Source organism: Neodiprion pinetum, chromosome 5, assembly GCF_021155775.2.
Source record: "Neodiprion pinetum isolate iyNeoPine1 chromosome 5, iyNeoPine1.2, whole genome shotgun sequence".
NCBI lineage: Eukaryota > Metazoa > Arthropoda > Insecta > Hymenoptera > Diprionidae > Neodiprion > Neodiprion pinetum.
In genome coordinates, this window is record NC_060236.1 from 8,931,258 (window position 1) to 8,949,089 (window position 17,832).

The 17,832-nt window shown below is 37.3% G+C and overlaps 5 protein-coding genes across 14 annotated transcripts in view; 2 read left to right on the top strand and 3 right to left on the bottom strand.

Moving 5' to 3' along the window:
- ssh (Protein phosphatase Slingshot) overlaps positions 1–5,460 on the bottom strand; it is a 171,612-nt gene extending 166,152 nt beyond the window's left edge. For 2 of the 4 annotated variants that reach the window (XM_046626765.2, XM_046626764.2), the window contains exon 1: positions 5,271–5,460. In XM_046626765.2, coding sequence (XP_046482721.1) covers positions 5,271–5,327 — 57 coding nt within the window. In that variant the 5' untranslated portion in view covers positions 5,328–5,460. Of the gene's footprint in view, positions 1–2,111; positions 2,624–5,270 lie in introns of those variants that run through there. The other 2 variants (XM_046626762.2, XM_046626763.2) reach the window with 2 other exon arrangements.
- Positions 5,461–5,995: 535 nt separating this feature from the next.
- Positions 5,996–8,513, top strand: Sbds (SBDS ribosome maturation factor). Its single transcript, XM_046626802.2, has 2 exons — positions 5,996–6,335; positions 7,411–8,513. Exons 1-2 carry the CDS (start codon positions 6,205–6,207, stop codon positions 8,036–8,038), a joined length of 759 nt encoding a protein of 252 aa, XP_046482758.1. The 5' UTR covers positions 5,996–6,204; the 3' UTR covers positions 8,039–8,513.
- Positions 7,720–10,917, bottom strand: LOC124219360 (corrinoid adenosyltransferase MMAB). Of its 2 annotated transcripts, none has more exons than XM_046626807.2 (4): positions 10,658–10,917; positions 10,037–10,207; positions 9,492–9,708; positions 7,720–9,419 (listed from the first exon to the last, which is right to left on the bottom strand). In XM_046626807.2, the coding sequence occupies exons 1-4, from the start codon at positions 10,732–10,734 to the stop codon at positions 9,189–9,191; spliced, it is 696 nt and encodes a 231-aa protein (XP_046482763.1). In that variant the 5' UTR covers positions 10,735–10,917; the 3' UTR covers positions 7,720–9,188. The 2 variants fall into 2 exon arrangements, with proteins under 2 accessions (XP_046482763.1, XP_046482762.1); XM_046626806.2 differs by having other exon boundaries at positions 10,037–10,210; positions 10,658–10,908.
- On the top strand, positions 10,094–14,399 carry LOC124219351 (leucine-rich repeat-containing protein 28). 5 transcript variants are annotated; one of them, XM_046626786.2, is made up of 8 exons: positions 10,263–10,315; positions 10,425–10,499; positions 12,069–12,434; positions 12,534–12,720; positions 12,996–13,148; positions 13,234–13,440; positions 13,601–13,849; positions 13,920–14,399. In XM_046626786.2, the coding sequence occupies exons 3-8, from the start codon at positions 12,086–12,088 to the stop codon at positions 13,984–13,986; spliced, it is 1,212 nt and encodes a 403-aa protein (XP_046482742.1). In that variant the 5' UTR covers positions 10,263–10,315; positions 10,425–10,499; positions 12,069–12,085; the 3' UTR covers positions 13,987–14,399. The 5 variants fall into 5 exon arrangements, with proteins under 5 accessions (XP_046482737.1, XP_046482742.1, XP_046482740.1 ...); XM_046626781.2 differs by lacking the exon at positions 10,425–10,499 and having other exon boundaries at positions 10,094–10,315; XM_046626784.2 differs by lacking the exons at positions 10,263–10,315; positions 10,425–10,499 and adding an exon at positions 10,913–11,033.
- Positions 14,081–17,228, bottom strand: LOC124219353 (ubiquitin-associated protein 1). 2 transcript variants are annotated; one of them, XM_046626792.2, is made up of 5 exons: positions 17,128–17,228; positions 16,229–16,401; positions 15,769–16,077; positions 15,236–15,445; positions 14,081–15,032 (listed from the first exon to the last, which is right to left on the bottom strand). In XM_046626792.2, the coding sequence occupies exons 1-5, from the start codon at positions 17,138–17,140 to the stop codon at positions 14,580–14,582; spliced, it is 1,158 nt and encodes a 385-aa protein (XP_046482748.1). In that variant the 5' UTR covers positions 17,141–17,228; the 3' UTR covers positions 14,081–14,579. The 2 variants fall into 2 exon arrangements, with proteins under 2 accessions (XP_046482748.1, XP_046482747.1); XM_046626791.2 differs by lacking the exon at positions 17,128–17,228 and having other exon boundaries at positions 16,229–17,085.
- Between the last annotated feature and the right edge of the window lie 604 nt (positions 17,229–17,832).

Sequence of the window (17,832 nt, forward strand, 5' to 3'; positions counted from 1 at the left end):
ATTCCTGTTACCGACACTTACCGACATCCTCCCCAGACTCAAACCCTTTACGAAAAATCATCATTACTTTGCACGTTTGAGAATATCCGAAATTTAGTATTAACCATCATAAACAAAACATACTTTTATTTTGAACAGCCAGCTTCTTGAAAAGTCATTCTAAAATTGCGCAATAATGATTTATTCCCTGATGTTTCGTTACGATAACATTACTAACTTCAGCCTAACTGATCCGCCCAGATGCCTCTTAGTTAAAAAAACAGCACCGCTGGTGCTTTTTCGCGGGGGATAAAAATTCGGTGAAAAGAATCACCGATGCGAGCATCATTGCTCTTCAGCAAAGACTAGAGGAGGGCATCGATCCGAATTACTCTCGTTGAGCGGATCGCGGGATGCACGCATCGCTTAAATTCGATTCTCCGGTTCCGCCACGACCGACCCCGTCAACTTTAACCAAACTCAACCTCATCCCCTAAATCCCTCAGCATATAATCTTTCATGCTGTGTATTGAGTTCAATTTTTCGCTGCACAGTTTAGCGAGCAGCGTTGATTCGACTCCATTGATGCTCCGTTTGTTCCCCTTGCCCATTTTTTAAATTCTTCAAATTTTCACCACCAAATTTCCTGATCATCAAGTTCGAAACTCACATGCGGAAAATTGCTACGAAGAAACGACTTTAATGTGGACTATTATCTGCTGCATCTTTACCGAAATCGAAGCTGCACAACGTGCCATGTAAACGAAGATACCTTCTCGCCTTACTTGCTCATATATCACATAATAACAAACAAATAGACCGCAGGTTAATGCGTTAGGAGATGAGAACGAGACATCAGCGGGTACCGGTTATAACGTGATGATTCGGTCATAAAGTTTCGCATAAAAGGACACAACCCGTGGGCGATTTCTTAAACGATCTTCGAAAACTCCTTGATCTCTACCGCTCTCGATCAAGAACCCGTAGCTGTTCATGATCCGTTCACTCGCAGCGTCCAAGTATGTACTTTTCGCATTCGTCTTGATTATCCGATGCTACATAAGTTTAGTAAATATGGTACATACTTGTACTTATTTTACACATACGCGTGCTACCACGGGTGAGAGAGAGATAAAGTAGCAGAGAACAACAAAGACAGAGTCAAGTTCTCAAGTTTATAAAAACGCTAATCAATTCTTTATATTTTACTCTTTCTTGTTTGTTTCAATTATTTCAGGAGAGTATTATAATATGTGACGGGTTAATCGACTCTCGGTGTTAAAGTTCTGCACCGAAAAAGAGTCCCGTAAACGGCATGTAATCTGACATGTAACGAACATTTGAGACAAGAAAACAATTCAGAAATATCATTCTAACCATCCGTCCTAAGAATAAAAACAAAAAGCAAAACTACGTATAAATTATCTGATATTTTTTCCACAACACAAAGAATCACTACATAAAAAGAAGTCGATTTTTATATTCTTAATTAACTTTAGCGCGAGAGGATTATTCTAAAAATTATATAACTTTTACATTTATTTAGTATTCTTTAGCAATATAAACAGTGTGAATCGGTTTGTAATTAAACGCCTGAGAATGTATACAACAAATAAAATCGCGTGTACGTTTCCCTATAAAACGAATTGCGTAAGTGTATCGTAAGAGTTGAACGCTACGGCGGCACGCATTAATTGAATTTAATTAAGTATGCATGAGTATGACGCAAAAATAAATTGGCACGATGAGAACTCGAACAACAATGCGTAACGGTTCCGAATGTCTGTGAACCTGCTTGCTTTATAATCTATTGCAGCCGATTGACTGCTACGAGTATATATATCATAAAAATATTAGCTTGGGTCGTTGTCGAGAAGAAAAGCTTTGTACATATTGAAGAATAATCAGTTTAGCTTGGATTATCTTTTAGGCTTGTAAATAAAACACGAAGATCACAAGTGTGCAAGGCAAAACGATGTTACAGAGAAAATAAAAATTTTCTACTTTTTCGAATCATCGAATATTACATTATAATAGAAACCATCAAAAGTTGAGTTGTGAAAAAATTTGCATAGATCTTGAGATCCAGAGCTGTAAAAATTGGCCGAAGTCAACTCCATTGAAATACGTACTTTTGGAGCAACCTTGTCGAAGAATCTAGCAACGGGTCCAGCTCTCCTAGAGATTTTCCGGGCCGATTTATCCTTGCCCCAAAAGATCGTTGACCAAGGGGATGGCGGCTCGGGGGCCGAAGGTGGCGGCAGAACGTAAAGCATGGAGCTTTTCTGCTTCAACAGAATCATCGCGAGGAACAAGAAGTAAAAAAAGAAGAAGAAGACGCGGATTTTCACCTAACAGCTGTTCATCATCGTCAACACTTGCTGTTGCATGTTTCACCGCGTTCGTAAAAACACTTGACGTTTCGAGAATAACAAACCTAGTTATAATGATAACAATAAGAATGATTGTGATCATTGCATGACGATAACGATCTTTGCTCGAGTAGTTGCTTCATGTCCATCACATTATTTTCAACTTTTATCTTGCAAAGAGACAGTAAATCGGCTGCGAGAAATTCCGTGTTTTACATAAAAACGCCGGAGGCATCATTTTTACGAGAATTTAAATTTTGAATTCCTGAAATTTTGACAATGCAAATTTAGTCACAGCGTAACTATCTTTGATCAACAACCTTGATTTTGATACACTCGCGAGTCGAAATCATTCAAGAAAACACAAATTTCACAAAATATTTTTGAATTAACTTATTCTGATTAACTGATAGTCCGATCTAGATAAAAAAAATCTTCTCAGGAAACAATAGAAACATGAAATTTTCCGTTGATCAAGAGAAATAATATGCCCTTGTAATGCCTGAATAAAATAATTCCTGTCCGCATAATTTTCTTTATTCAAAGCTCAGAACAGAACGCACTTAAATATGATGTTGATAATTATTATAAAAATCATTTTTGAAAAATCTTCATAACGAAAATTGTGAAGTATTCCTTGTTGAAATTGATTATTATTAACGTTCGAAAAATAGTGAGATTCAAATTTTCGTGAACACATTTTTCTCATTCATAAATTGTTTCTCGTTCAAGAAGTATTGTGGCATATTACTTTTGAAAAATAGGTCAATGCATCAGCTGTTATACTTGAAAATGAACGTTTATAATGCAATGCGTTTGAAAATTCAAGTGTAAAGCCCGTCGGATACGTCTAACAAAACGCACTGATTTCACAGTCACTAATATCACAAAAACTGCAGCACGTGAATAGGTAAGAATAAATAATCCAATCTCAATTCAGTTACACAAGGGATTGAATTAGAAAAACCAATTCCAGAAAGAGAGTATAACGAACATTAGCATTATTCTACTCGGCTCTCTATCGATCAATATACGACACATCGAGGAAAAAAAGAAGTTTCAAGAACCCGAAACAAAAAAGCGCGAAAACGGACTCGATTCAAAATCGCCAAATTCCGAGGAGAATTAAAAAAAGATTCAAGAACCCGAAGGAAAAAGGCGCCAAAACAGACTCGATTCAAATTCTCCAAATTCCGAGGAGAAAAAGAAACAGATTCAAGAACCCGAAATACAAAGGCGCGAAATCGGACTCGATTCAAATTCCCTAAATTCCAAGGATAAAAGAAAAAAGATTCACGAACCCGAAGGAAAAAGGCGCGAAAACAGACTCGATTCAAATTCTGCAAATCCCGTTTCGCAGCTGTTTCCGCAATCGCGACGCGTCTTCCTTGACTGATTCGAGCTTTCGAGGAGTGACACCCTCAACATCCACCCACCAACGACCGTGGCGACCGACTGGAAGCTGTTTCTGGTGCCGCGTTGCTCTTCTTCGGTTTTTCTCGACGGCGCAGCGCAGGCGGCTCTGCTCGGTCAGACCGTGCAAATATATTCGCTCCTCCCGTTTTCTGCACTCTGCCGCTTCGGTCAACCCGCGCCGCTACATTTCGCACGTTTCCGGGTGCCTGTGGCTTTATCAAAAAAATATATCGACGTTCGCGATGGCACCAGAATCAGGTTAAAACTGGAATGGTAACATTTTTTTTTTTTTTTTTTCATACCTATTCCGGTGACGGGGGATAAAAAAAAACGCCCCAATCTTGTAAATTCCATCTCTCGGATACAGCGTATCGTTGAGGGTCCTATAGGGTATCAGTTTCTTCGCTTTTTAACAAAGAATCACGTGGGCCAAAATAATTTTTGGTCAAGTTCCAATAGGATGATCAAAAATTTGTTATTAGTCGAGCTGAAAACATAAGCTGTTCTCTTGCGGTGGGAAATTTAAATTCGCGTGGGGTGTTTTTTCGCCCCCCTTTACCGCTCCAGGGTTAAATTGAAATTCGTAACTTTGATGTAACGATGTATTTTGTGGAAAAACCGTTGAATTTTCCGAACTACCTGAAATTCAGACGAAGTATCGTACGTGATTGATAAACATGTCGGCCGCGAAACTGGCAAAAAATGTATTTTGAAAAATATTGAATTTCCAGTGGATATTCTTCTTCCTAAATACGTATGAATTATGAATGGCGCAGATCTTGACCGAGTCTTTTTCTCTTGTTTACATTCAATGAAAATATGCGACGACGCTCGACGTTGACTTAACAATACCCAGCTGATAAATGAATCAAATGGACAAATAGCGTACTAAAATCGGTCATCAGCCACAGTGCGACGAGGCGACACGCGCCTGGACTTGGAACCTATACTTACATATATGCGCATAGAGAAGTTTTAAATGCATGCGAACAGCTGATAGCAATACAGAGAGAGAGGGGGGAGGGAGAGAGAGAGTGAGAAAGAGAGAGTATAGTAGAGAGAGCTAGAGAATGAGAGATAGACGGAGGAAACGGAGTAAACTCTTGAGATATATCGCCATAAAAGGCAAACGTTCGAACTCGTATCTGACAATGCGTAAAGAGATTGATATATCGCGGGTGTTTCGTGTAGATAGAGAACCCTTGAGATATATTTTAACTCGTACGATGATTACAGTGATTGTCAAATGCAAAAGTAAAATCTTCCTGCAAGTATTGGTTTTGTAGTCAAAGGCTTGCACCGAGCACGCTTTGTTTGATTTCGAACAGTGGTAAATGAAAAAAAATTTCATCGCGGTGATTAATGCTAAAGTTGGTACAAAAGGGAGATAAAAAAAAAAACAGATGCGGCCCGCGGCTGCACCGAGCCACGGTTATCTCAACACTGGCGAACACCGGACCGCGTATCTCTCTGTCTACTATTGGCACAAAATGCAAAACTCACCGAACTCTGAGGCGAGCTGGTAACGCTGGGAGAACGCTGCACGGTGACCAAAGCCATCCTATTTTGCCTCCAGAGTCACTGTCGATGCACGCTCTAACTAAACACTCGCGGGCCTAGAGCCGTATCTTCAAATCTTCACGTAAACGTGCATATTTCTAAACGTCAGTCAGCATCACGCTCGCGGTCGCCATGTTCAATACACCTCTTTGCAGAATAATATCACAACTGCGCATGCGTCGGTTGTCGTTTGCGCGCGCAACTCGAATTCACTGCTGATCCGACTGATTTTACGACGCCGCAGATTTGCCAACCACGCGGTAGCTGCTCGATGATTTATTGCAATTTATTGCGTATCTCATGGAAATCAGCTTTTTTGATCATCCTAAAATACCAGTAACCGACACATAATTTACTGATGAATGTGTTTTCTATATTTTACAGACGGTATAGAAAACGTTACGAAAGTAAATTTTTCCATAAAATTTGAAAATTTCTGAATTCGCAGGCTTTATGATCAATGTTTTTGACTACTAAATTTCCGAGAACAATTTCATTCTATAAAAATCTTATCAGTCTACACATATTTACGCATTTACATAATTTTCTGGATTTTTGAAGTTAGTGCGTCGATTTGCATGAGAGATGAAATACGTCAATTTCCCACGCGAGATTCGATGTTTTAAGAATATAGAGTTGGCGCCACTGATAAAGCTGCGGCAGTTGAACTTGTAAAAACGTTCAAGTCGTTCAAGTAACATTGTGGATGCTGCGATGCGCCCTTGTCAACTAGACGTACGTCCAGTTTATATTTTAATCATTTTACAAGTAATTAAGTGCCTAGAAGTACGGAGATAAGCTGATGAAAATTGTCATCGTGAGATAACGAATAATTTGTAATTTCGACGGCAGTAAATTGTTACCGGACTTTGCAAAAATGTCGTTAATTTTCACACCAACTAACCAGATCAGGTTAACGAACGTCGCAGTAGTGCGTATGAAAAAAGCAGGAAAGAGGTTCGAGATCGCCTGTTACAGGAACAAGGTTGTATCTTGGAGAACAAATCTGTGAGTTTTACAATTTGTCGACTGTAGCCATATTACGCAATTTTGTTGCACACCGATTGAGTGTTATTGCAAGTTCGCACGACATAACCTAGCTGTAGTATTTCATTTGTTGACTCGGATGAGCCTCGATTCTGACTTCATTAATTGTGGTACTCGTCAATATATATATATATATATATATATATATATATATATATATATATATATATATTTATACTTTTGAGAGGCAAAATTGTACATTTATCAACCTGTTTACAATTCTACATGCATACATTATCACTGGTCACATCAGAATACTGGTTTATGCTAGCTGTGCATTGATTAAAATATTCTATTTCGGTACGCTTCTTAATCTTTTCATGGTCACCTCCAGTTCTTCGTTGCTACTACGCAAAGAGAAAAAATTAGAGCTTAAGGCGTGAACGTTGTCACACCTCAATAGTGGGCTTTTCTCTTGGAATATTTTTCTGTGTTGTTTCCGTTCATTGCAAAAAAAACTACACCACGGATAAGCTCACTGCATATGAAATAGTCCCTAGAGTCATTTGGGCTAATATAGCATGTGCTGACATGCACTCTAATCGTGAAATTGGCCAAGGAATATTTTCAAGAGAACCTGTGAAATTTTTCCATGAGGTTCCTTGCGATTACCTTTCAGTTGTGGCATGGGAGGTGTGGCTTAAAACACAATCGCAAAGAGCCTCATGAAAAAAATCTGTGGGTTCACTTGCAAATATCCTTTGAACAACTTCATTGTTTCAGCACAAGGCGGCATTGCTATGAGTCGAACTGATTCTTGAGATCTTTGCATATGCGTTGGTGCATTTACGGAAAGAAGTTGTGTCACACATTAAGCCCTCAAGGGTCTAGGCAATGGAGCAAGAGACGCGTGTGGTGTTCGAACGGCAAATAGTCCACGTGTGAATCCCACGAATACTTTGCATCAGGCTCTAGTTTTTTCTCGCCGTGTACCTTCAGCTTGATTTTGCACTGTATTAAATTGTACAATTCAAATTGAAAACCAATTATATCTTTGATAATATTAATTATATTAAATTGAGAACATTTGTCACAGAGAGAAGGACATAGATGAAGTATTGCAGACACATACCGTGTTTACAAACGTTTCCAAAGGTCAGGTGTCAAAGAGGGAAGATCTCTTGAAAGCGTTTGGTAAGGATGACCAGACAGAAATATGCAAGGAAATCCTTACTAAGGGAGAGCTACAGGTTTCTGACAAGGAAAGACAATCGGCTCTGGATTCAATGTTCAAGGATATAGCAACAACAGTATCCGACAAATGTGTCAACCCAGAAACTAAGCGCCCGTATCCAATATCAATGATTGAAAAAGCTATGAAAGATGTTCATTTTTCTGTAAAACCTAATCGCAACGCCAAACAGCAGGCTTTGGATGTCATTCCGCAATTGAAGGCTGTCATGCCCTTGGAAAGAGCACAAATGCGTTTGAGAGTTCTGATATCAGGTAAAGAAGCTCGCAAACTGAGAGAGAAGATTTCCAAACAAGCAACTAAGATTGAAAATGAAAGTTGGGAGGGAGGCAGTTTGAACTTAGTTTGCCTAATCGACCCAGGTCAATACAGAGAAATAGATGAAATGGTAAGATCAGAAACAAAAGGAACAGGTATACTGGAACTGATTAACCTAAAGGAAATCACTGAGGGAGATGAAATCCTGGAATGAATGGTTGCGAGGTGTAATCTGGAACGTTCCTACAAATATTAACAAACATGTAACGCACTGATTCACTAAAAATGCATCGTAAACAAATAGCTACCATGATCTTTTGCATTTGAATAAAGAAATAAGATGAGATGAGTCAACATTTACTACTCTGGTTGGAAGGCAGCTACTGATAATTTGTCAAACGGTCCTGTAAATACAAATCACAGCATGATATTCTCACACAGCGATGCAGAATTTGTTTACAAAATAGTTGAAAACATCGTGCAACTTATGACAGAGAAAAGTATTTCGTTTTGTTAAGATATTTGAAATATATATTCGCAAATTTCTGCTCGTTGGTCAATGCTACCATATATTGTTGGTAATACATATTTGTAACTGTTTAACGATTAATAGTGTGAACTACTTACTCCCAGTAACTCGATTATTTATGTAGTATCACCTTGTACTGAATAAAATTACTTTTTTCCAATCTATTGTGCTTGTAAATCGAATAAAATAACCAAACAGACAGTGTCACGAATTCAAAATGAATAACTCAACGAGATTATAATCGGTACATACTATTTACAAGTTTATTTTTCAATACGTTATCTAATTATTACAGCAACGACTGTGCTGATAAATTATCAACATTAATAACAATGATTTATAAAACATCTGTAAATCCTACATATCGTAGTGAAATCATATTTAGCATCAGATACATTAACTGTTACTTGATGGTTACTGTTGAGCTGCGTTTAAAAATTTGAAATAATCTTGGCACGAATGAAATGCATCAAACAATTCATACAATTCTGAATACTCTTAGAACTATCTTCGTGCGTGTATATTAATTCTAGTTCAACATTACTGTGTCATGTTAACAACGACTAATCGGAGATTGATATTTTTCATAGTTCAACAGTCTGGCTACTGAACCTGTTCCCATACCCGACACTTAAATTATCAGTACAATCTCAGAATTTTCATAATATTTTCCTAGTCATAGTGTACGATATTAACGTAAATGCTTCTGTGTATAAATACTGTGGTCAAATAATAATGGCAAATGACGAAAGTGTCGTAGGAGAAAATTCTAATTCAAGATTTCATTAAATTAAAATCACGTGTGTGGGAACATGTTGAAAAAGTCACAAATACACTATTGCTTCTCTTCGCTGACTTCAGCGCGTGGTATATAAATGTTTTCAGTGCGTTCATCACACTTTGCCGCTATACGTGATATGGTCAAGAGAAAATCTGACAATCTGTTAAGGTAAACCTGAGCTTCGCCATCTAAAGCACCGTCCCTAACCAACGGTGCCACGCTCCTCTCTGCCCGCTTGCAGATTGTTCTTGCTACATGTAACGAAGCGCATGCTTTGCCACCACCCTGAAATAAAAATGAAAATTTAAAGCAACCTTCCATGCTTCAATAACCAAGAGACAGGTTTGTGTTCCTTACCGGTATTATATAATCTTCTGCTGGGGGCAATTGAGTCGCATACTCGACAATCCATTCCTCAAGATCTTTGGTATGCTTAGCCTCAAATGGCTTTGTTCTACCAGGACTTGACCGTGATATTGCATGATTCAGATCAAACAAAATCATTTGTACTCTCTTTAATTTGTCTACATAAGGATGCTGAACGTTACTGTCGCATGCAAACTCTCTTGCAAGTCTTAAACAGACAAAAAATGACAATTCAACAATCTGTTCAGTTATCGGGAACTATATGACTAGTTTCATTAGATTTAAAAATATCGTCATCTTATTTTCTGCGAACTACCTTGTCTGAATTTCTTTTTATCGTATACACTGAAAATTGGACTTGATAACATTACGATTACTATAAAAGGTTTTGACTACTTGCAAACAAGTGCAAAAGAATTCTTCAATTCTTGGACAGATTAGTATGCTTGAAAATAAAGTGATCTCATATTCAAATCCAAATGTGAATACAAAGGGAAGATTTGTTGATAAAGATTAACATTCATCAACATACGAACCCAATGTATGAAGAAAGTTCATCAGTCGCCCCAAGTGCATTGAATATTTGGTCATCCTTTGGCTTTGTGTCATTTGTATCAATGAAACCATGACCAGTGATACCATCTCTTGAGAATAGCGCTTCCTGGGATACACTCGACATAACTCTGGTGTTCTGGCTGCGACTTCTGCTGCTATATAATCACAAACTCGCGATAACATGGTAACGAAATCAAAGTAACACATCTTGATGTTCGGACAAGCGTTGTGTAAAAGCACAAGACCAATATGCATATACGGTAAGTACAAGCACAACGCTAACCAATTGTCATCGACGTACCACAATCAAGCTATTTTGCCATATTCAAACACCAAACAATTTTAAACATTGCTAATGTTTGCTTCTAGGTTAAGAAACACTACTGCCGACCTAACCTAACACGTTTCAGTCGATAGGAGAAAAGTTAATTTGACAGAAAAAAGGTGACTGATTTTGAATTAGATAGTTCGGCAATTTTCGTGCGGATACTTCAATATCTCAGTATTATAAGACGAGACCAGAACCTGTCTCGACCTTTCAGTCATGAGTTCAAAATTAGTGTTGCAATTAATTTGAGGTTATGACTCCTGATTAAGCTCACCAATTTCTAGAAGATGCTTGGACAGTTGCCTTGTATATAATGTTTGATCTTCGCAATGCGATTCTTATAGCATCCATTTCGTAAATTTTTTTCAAGTTCCTTGTACCGGTATATTGACTGCTCAACACGTCGATAAATGCCGGCGGCGTATTTTCATACTCTCAGTAACACCTGATCGCAATTTTGACTTTTCCAAAGTCTTTTTAAAGATGGCTGCTTCATAACTAGACAGCAGGGGTTCTCAACTGTGTTTTTGAACTCCCATAAAAAAACACTTAGATTACGTAATCAAATATCTTGTCGCAACTTGGTATTGCGCACTAATTGCGCGCTCCAGTTTGTTCTAAAAGGGTAAAACATAATTTGGTATTTTAAGGTGCGTAATGACAGGGGAATGAACCATTTCAAAATAAGAATAATTCTTTCTGACAGATATTCATTTGTTTGGGAATTAGAAAGTAATTAATTAAATTGTTAAACGTCCTTCGATTTTGAATATATGAAATGCAAAGTTCGAAAGTTTCACTAGTTCAGATGTCTCTTTACTAAAAAGCTTCAAAAGCTTCAACATTCTTCTAAACTCACATGAATTATTTTTTCAAATTTTCGCACTGAATCATTCAAAACGCAATAGAGAGAGAGAGAGCGAGTTTTCAGATTGTTTATAACAACGAAAACAAATTTTATACGTGCCGACTTGAGGCTAACATAATGATATCAGTAAAGTCTCTCATGGATTAAATTCTACAGTGATCGAAAAATCTATCCGTCAATTTACCCGTAATTTGCCATAAATACGATAAAGCACTTACAAAATCGTCATACAGCAAAACGGTTTAGTGAATCTGATGTTGAGGGATTCCAAGAAAAAACTAATTAATGCGACGTAAATTCAATGTAAAAACGGACTTGTTTCCATTGCTTTTCAATCCGGATTTTCAAGAATGTGATTGACCCATTCATCTTGACAATAAACGATTGATTGCATGCGGATATATCTCTTTGTACATCAAGTTCATTCATTTTGGAACAACATTGTTATCAGTTGTAAGTCTATACAGAAATTGTAAAGTTTTATTCAAATGTAAGTGTCTCAGTTTTTGTGAAAATTGTAAAACAAGGCAATACAGACCATGTCCAATTTATACAAATATTATGTAAACTACATCAATAAATAAATAAATGATGATCTCATGAGAAAAGAACTAGAGCATCTGAGATACTAAATTGATACTACTGACCTACCGGTAGAAAAGTTATTTTGAGTCAACCCTGAAGGTCGAGTTAGCTATGTTCAGAATTTGAACTAACAGTGTCTATTTCTATTTGCTAGAGGTATAATCAACGTTCATTTGAAATAAAATTTTCAAACTTTAATAAGTAATCAATATTGTTATTACAATGAATGCAGAATATACAACAAAACAAATGGTCAGAGAATTGGAGGAGAAGTTTATCCTGCATTGGAATTATCGTGGATTTACAAAACTGCCAGAAGTTGTAAAAAATTATGGAACACATATCCAAGAGATCTATTTAAAATGGAATCGGCTCTGCAGTCTGCCCTGTTGGATTGGTGAACTGTCAAACATCACCAACTTGTATCTCCATGGCAACCAGATAGAAACGTTACCAGATGAAATCGGAGAAATGACTCAACTTAACACCTTGGACTTGGGGCACAACAAACTGAAATCTTTACCTCGTCAAATAGGAAGGCTTGAAAACTTGCAAACTTTAATACTGAATAAAAACTTGCTGAGAATTCTCCCATACGGTGAGTCTTTATACAACTAAACATTCCTTTTTTTTTTAATCACCACACCAAATGAATGAACAATTACTGTGTACAATACACTATTCCAATGTCCACTAGAAATAAGCCAACTGAAAAATCTTGAGACATTGTCTGTGTGTGGGAACCAGTTGATAGCATTACCAGAATGGCTAGGTTCTCTTCCTTGTTTAGAAGAATTAATTGCGGATCGCAATGGCCTTACCGAGTTACCAAACAGACTGACTTTCGCTGCACGCCTTTCTACAATATCTGTTTGTTCCAACAGGTAGCGTATAATTATCTTTATACAAAGTCATCATAGGTAGAAAAGACCATATATGATTTTCACAATTTCCTAGTATGTTGATTCGGAGCCGACTTCTTTCTTGTTTCTGTTTCATAAATTATCAACTACAGTGTATGGAAAATCATTATCTAATTGCTTATAAGCATTTCTTGCCATCTACATTAATGCCCAATCTGTTTTGGAATAATCATTACATCCACTTCATTAAGTTATACAAGACTGAGGTGTCTACAGAAGTGTTTCACCTTGCGCAGGTTGCAGTACTTACCGCTGAATGGATTTCTGTCTGCCCCATACATACAGTTCGATTGTAACCCAATTATAAATTACCTTTCTGTGCCAGTGAGTTATCAGTTGAGCCGTCGCATTCAGTACTTTCGAGATGCCAGAGATATTCCAGCTTATAGGTAGATTCTGAAGACGTTACCATTACAGATACTATTGACATATGGTGAATGCGACTATTTTTCAAACTTTGATTGCATTATACAGATGTTCTATTGGGCCTGTACATGACGAAGACAATTGCGGTAAAGAATTTAAACTGAACATACAACTTAAGGTAGAGATGCCTGATGAGACTGTCCAGAAGATCAGCATCATAAAACTACCTCGACAACTCGTAACTGTTCATGATATAACAGAAAACTACGTTCCGTCACTGTGGGAACTAGCACTACGACAAATTTACTGCACGAGGTGTTTATGCCATGATAATCTTGTGACAAAGTACATCGTTCTAGTAGCAAGTTTACTTTGAATCTTTAAAAAGTTCACAGATTAGAAGCAAAGTATACGATATTTTAAGGCAAAGATGGATAAATAATTGAATTGACCACTACTCATTTCACGTCTCTAGGTTTAAACACACCTTGGAAGTTAATCATTCCACACAAGATGTAATAGTGAATCGAATCAAACAGAATCTCCAAAGCAAAAGCAAAAGTTCCGAAGTTATAGGATACATGCAAAATTTATTGAATAATGGGCCAGCAAGTATCTGCCTGAGCAACAATTGTCAGCAGCCAATTTTTACCGAAGCTTGGATCATTGTTAATTCTAATACATGGACCAATTTTCTACAATTGTCAGTTTTCTGCAGTAAAAAGTATGTAAAAATTATATCTCGCAATTGTAAATGTAATAACTGTACATGAATTTTTTTTCTGATCTTCTAGATGTCTCAGGGAGTTTACTGAATTAACTGATGTGCTCGCCACGAATCGGCCATGGTGTATTGTATGAAATAAATATAAATATTTTTACAAAATGATAGGCTGTTTGAATTGACTGTGTTGATTAATTAACAGATAACTGTGAAAATAGTAGAGATCATGAATCTCATTTCAAGCGATTTATTATATACAAGAGTTTTGGAGATGCAAATGGATTAAGGTTACAATTTAGGCCTAAAAACTATTGCGAAAATACTGGTAGCATTTTGGTTTACATGGGTAGAGTATACCAATTCTTTGACTGCTGATTAAACTAAGGAAGCCAATTAAAATTGACGATTCCTCAGATTGATAAATCACAGTTAACGTAAGTTAGCGTAGTTTTAGCCTACATCATACTAATTAAATGTATCACGACTGAGGCAATTGTACTATTACGCATTAACTAGTAATATTAACCATCTCAAATGGAGACTTGAAAAATTTCCTCCAGAAAAATAGGTACTACCTAGTTATAGCTGCGTAGAATTAAATGCCAGCCAAAGCAGTGAAATTGAAATTCATGCCTGACAGACTGGTTGAAATATATACATTAATCTTATCTCAGTCAGTTTCGAAGGCAAGTCTTATTTCAATGAAGTTATAATTATTGATCCAGCAAAGCTAAGCAATCAATAAATCGAGAGCTCGATCCCTGTCGATGTTACACTTTAACAACGCAGAAGACACTTGTTCTTCTGGGAATCCTAAGTCTCTTAATGTCTGCAAATTTTGATAGTAAAGCTTTGCTTTCTCTGGATCGTAATCCGTTAATACTAATACCTTCTCAGCATCATCGCCGAGCATTCCCAACTCTTCCAAAGATTGAACAGCCAAAAGGTACTCGACTACTTTCTTATTGTCCCGACCACCTAAGTCACGAATTGCTCGCGCTGCTCTTGACAAAGGAAATCCCATATCACTGAGGTGTTTAGCTAGTTTCTGATCATCCTCGGTGAGGTCTGATAATGGATTGGATAATGTAGAATGAGTTGACGGGGAGGAATTAGTAAACTTTGGAGAAGTCACATCTGCCTCACAGATGGGGCTCTCAAGCTCTGGCCAAGGCTTCCAATTCTAAAGTAGGTACAAAAATCAATTTTGAATACTAATCAAAATGGTCAATTCATTCAAGTTACAATATCTATTGAAAAAAGAAAGTTTATGCCGGTTGTCATTCCAGCTTACTCTTAACGTTTGCATTTAGATAGTACATATTTGACTGCCTATTGACATATTGAAAAAAGAATTAAAAATATGAACAGATTGAACTCAATTACCTCCATGATTGGCCGTGCCAATTCCCTCTGAAGTTCTTGCACTATAGTAGGAACACTAGGTTGATTTGAGGCATGTTTGTTGTTTTCAGTATTTTCATCAGCTTCGATGTTCGTATGTTCTTGTTTTCTTTCATTTTGATCAATAGTCAGTTCAGTGAGTATATTCTCCAGCTTGGTAGGGGGAACCCATTGAGATGTTGGCTGCAAAACCTAAAACAGTAGTAAAATAATATTGATAAGTAATCAAGTGACCTCCAGAGCCAATTAGTGCAGCACACAAGATATTTTTCTTTGCAAACAAAATCCGACAGACATTGTGATTTATGACGAGTCGGAAAAATATTTATTTGTGTCATGCAAAGTGAATATCAATTTTCTAATAAATAATTTAACTTTGGGATTATGGATATCCATGTTGAATTATCAAATACATCATCAAGTTGTATGAGAAAATGTTGAATTACGTTTTACTATTATAAGCAATTAAACAATCATAGAAGAAACTAAAGACTAAAAGGTTCTTTTACACTGACCTGGGCGAGTTCCTCCATGTCATTTATTGTCTTTAATTCCATGTTGTCAAACGGACTGCTAGTATCGTTGTCAAAGTCTGCAAGATCCAGTCCGTTTGACATGTTTATATATTGCAGATCATTGGCTGATGGAGATAGAGGTTGCGGAGTGAGTATTGTTGTTTCGGGAGCAGGGGCTACCTTAACCGATGATTGCGTTACCGTTTCAGGGAGAGGTGGAGAAGGTGCTTCCTCATTTTTCTTTTTTTCATCGAGACGGGTGCGACGTGCAAGAGCCATGGTGTGTCTGGCCTTACGCCACTCTGTCATCTTGAATTATTGAATGTTTAATTAAACCAGAGATCATCATACTACTAACTAGATACTAAATTTTTAAACAATTGACATAATCGGTTTGTATATCGCCAAAGTTTTATATTAATTTCTTTTTGCTTTTAAGTATTATTACACTGGTGCTTACCTTTTCGATGACTACTCGTTCTAAACTGAAGTCATATACATAATTCGACACGTCTGGTAATTTATTATTGTAAGCCACTGGCAAGGCAATTTTTCGAGGCGGCTTATAGGCCTCTGCAATTTTCACATGAACACCATCCATGTAGGATGCGACAGAATCACATTGTGCTGAAACTGTTGGTCTCGCCATGGTTATCGACTGTTTGTAATCTTACGGTAAGATTATCACAAGCTCATCTTTCTCGTTATCCACTCTCTCAACACTTATGACGCGTAAAATCTACTCAATGATATCACATCTATCAGTATTTATTTTTTGTAAATCTAATCAATCTTTGGGATCCGAAAACGTATAACCTCACTGAAGAAACATTTATTATGCAAGGTCGATTTTCATAATTGCATTACTTTCGAGAACATATTGTTGTCCATCAATGAACGCGGGCGGAAACTAATTTTCGCATATTTGTACACTCGAATCAAAACTGTTTATAAGTCGGCTTGAATAACCTTGCTCCCCCGAAACTTTCAGTTCTCTTTAAATTTGACAGTTCATCAGCTGATCGTAACCATTGTCCGAAAATTAACCGACGTTGAGTCACATGCAGTCACATGAACGGTGTTATTTCTAGGTATGGAAAGAGCGCCAAGGTGACAAAGGGATTGCTGATTAGAAAGAGAAGGAGAGCATGGTTATTATCAAACTCATCAAGGAGCGTTATGACATTGTGGCCAGAAATGGTCCAGGAAGCTCTGTCCTTCGTTTGTTCATGTTCCGGTTCTTCTTACAATTAATTAAACCAGCGTAAAGTAGTGTTAAGAAGTGGCGCCACTGTTTCAACCATAGGACTCGTAAATATTGAGATACCTACTATACCATGATATCCTATGTGTACATACCTAGGGCATACATCCATGGAGAGAAGCATCGCACTGAAAAAGTGTCTCTGAGCCAGTGAGAGAGAAGAACATAGTAACACTACATGCTCTTTCTCTTTACAGCAGGACCGTGCGTATCGTAATTGAGTGCCCCTAGCATTGCGCTGATATAATCACAAACAGATAATAATATCAATGTTTAGCATATTTTGAAATGGAATAATCTAATGTATGATGTGGAACGGGTAGTTTCGCCGAAAAGTCTGATGGACACATAAAATAGTGAAACGCAATGTACCTATGTTTCTATAATAAGCCAAAAATTTTTTATAAATTGCTTGCACGAAGAAATGCAACCTTTTAACGGTATGGTTCAGTAACAGAATGAAACTTCAACAGCAACGCTATAAGGTCGGATACGCTCTAAAGCCTGAGTACAACAAAGCCTTAGAGCCAGGCGCCGGGGACTTGTAGTACAAGCGTGAGTCGGCTAATCTGAGTCCGCAAAACAGAGAAAGGATGTAGTATTACTACTTCTGTCTCTATGCAGTTTTCCACTTACACGAAAAGGTATACCAGCTTTCTCCATGTGTGTATGATCTATGATGCGTATAAGCTCGATGACTTTACTTCGAGTCTTGCGCATATTGTGGCCAAAAGAGGGCTGCGGCGGGCAAGGATGACAACCACAATTTATCGCTTCATTCATTAGACCTTTTTATATAT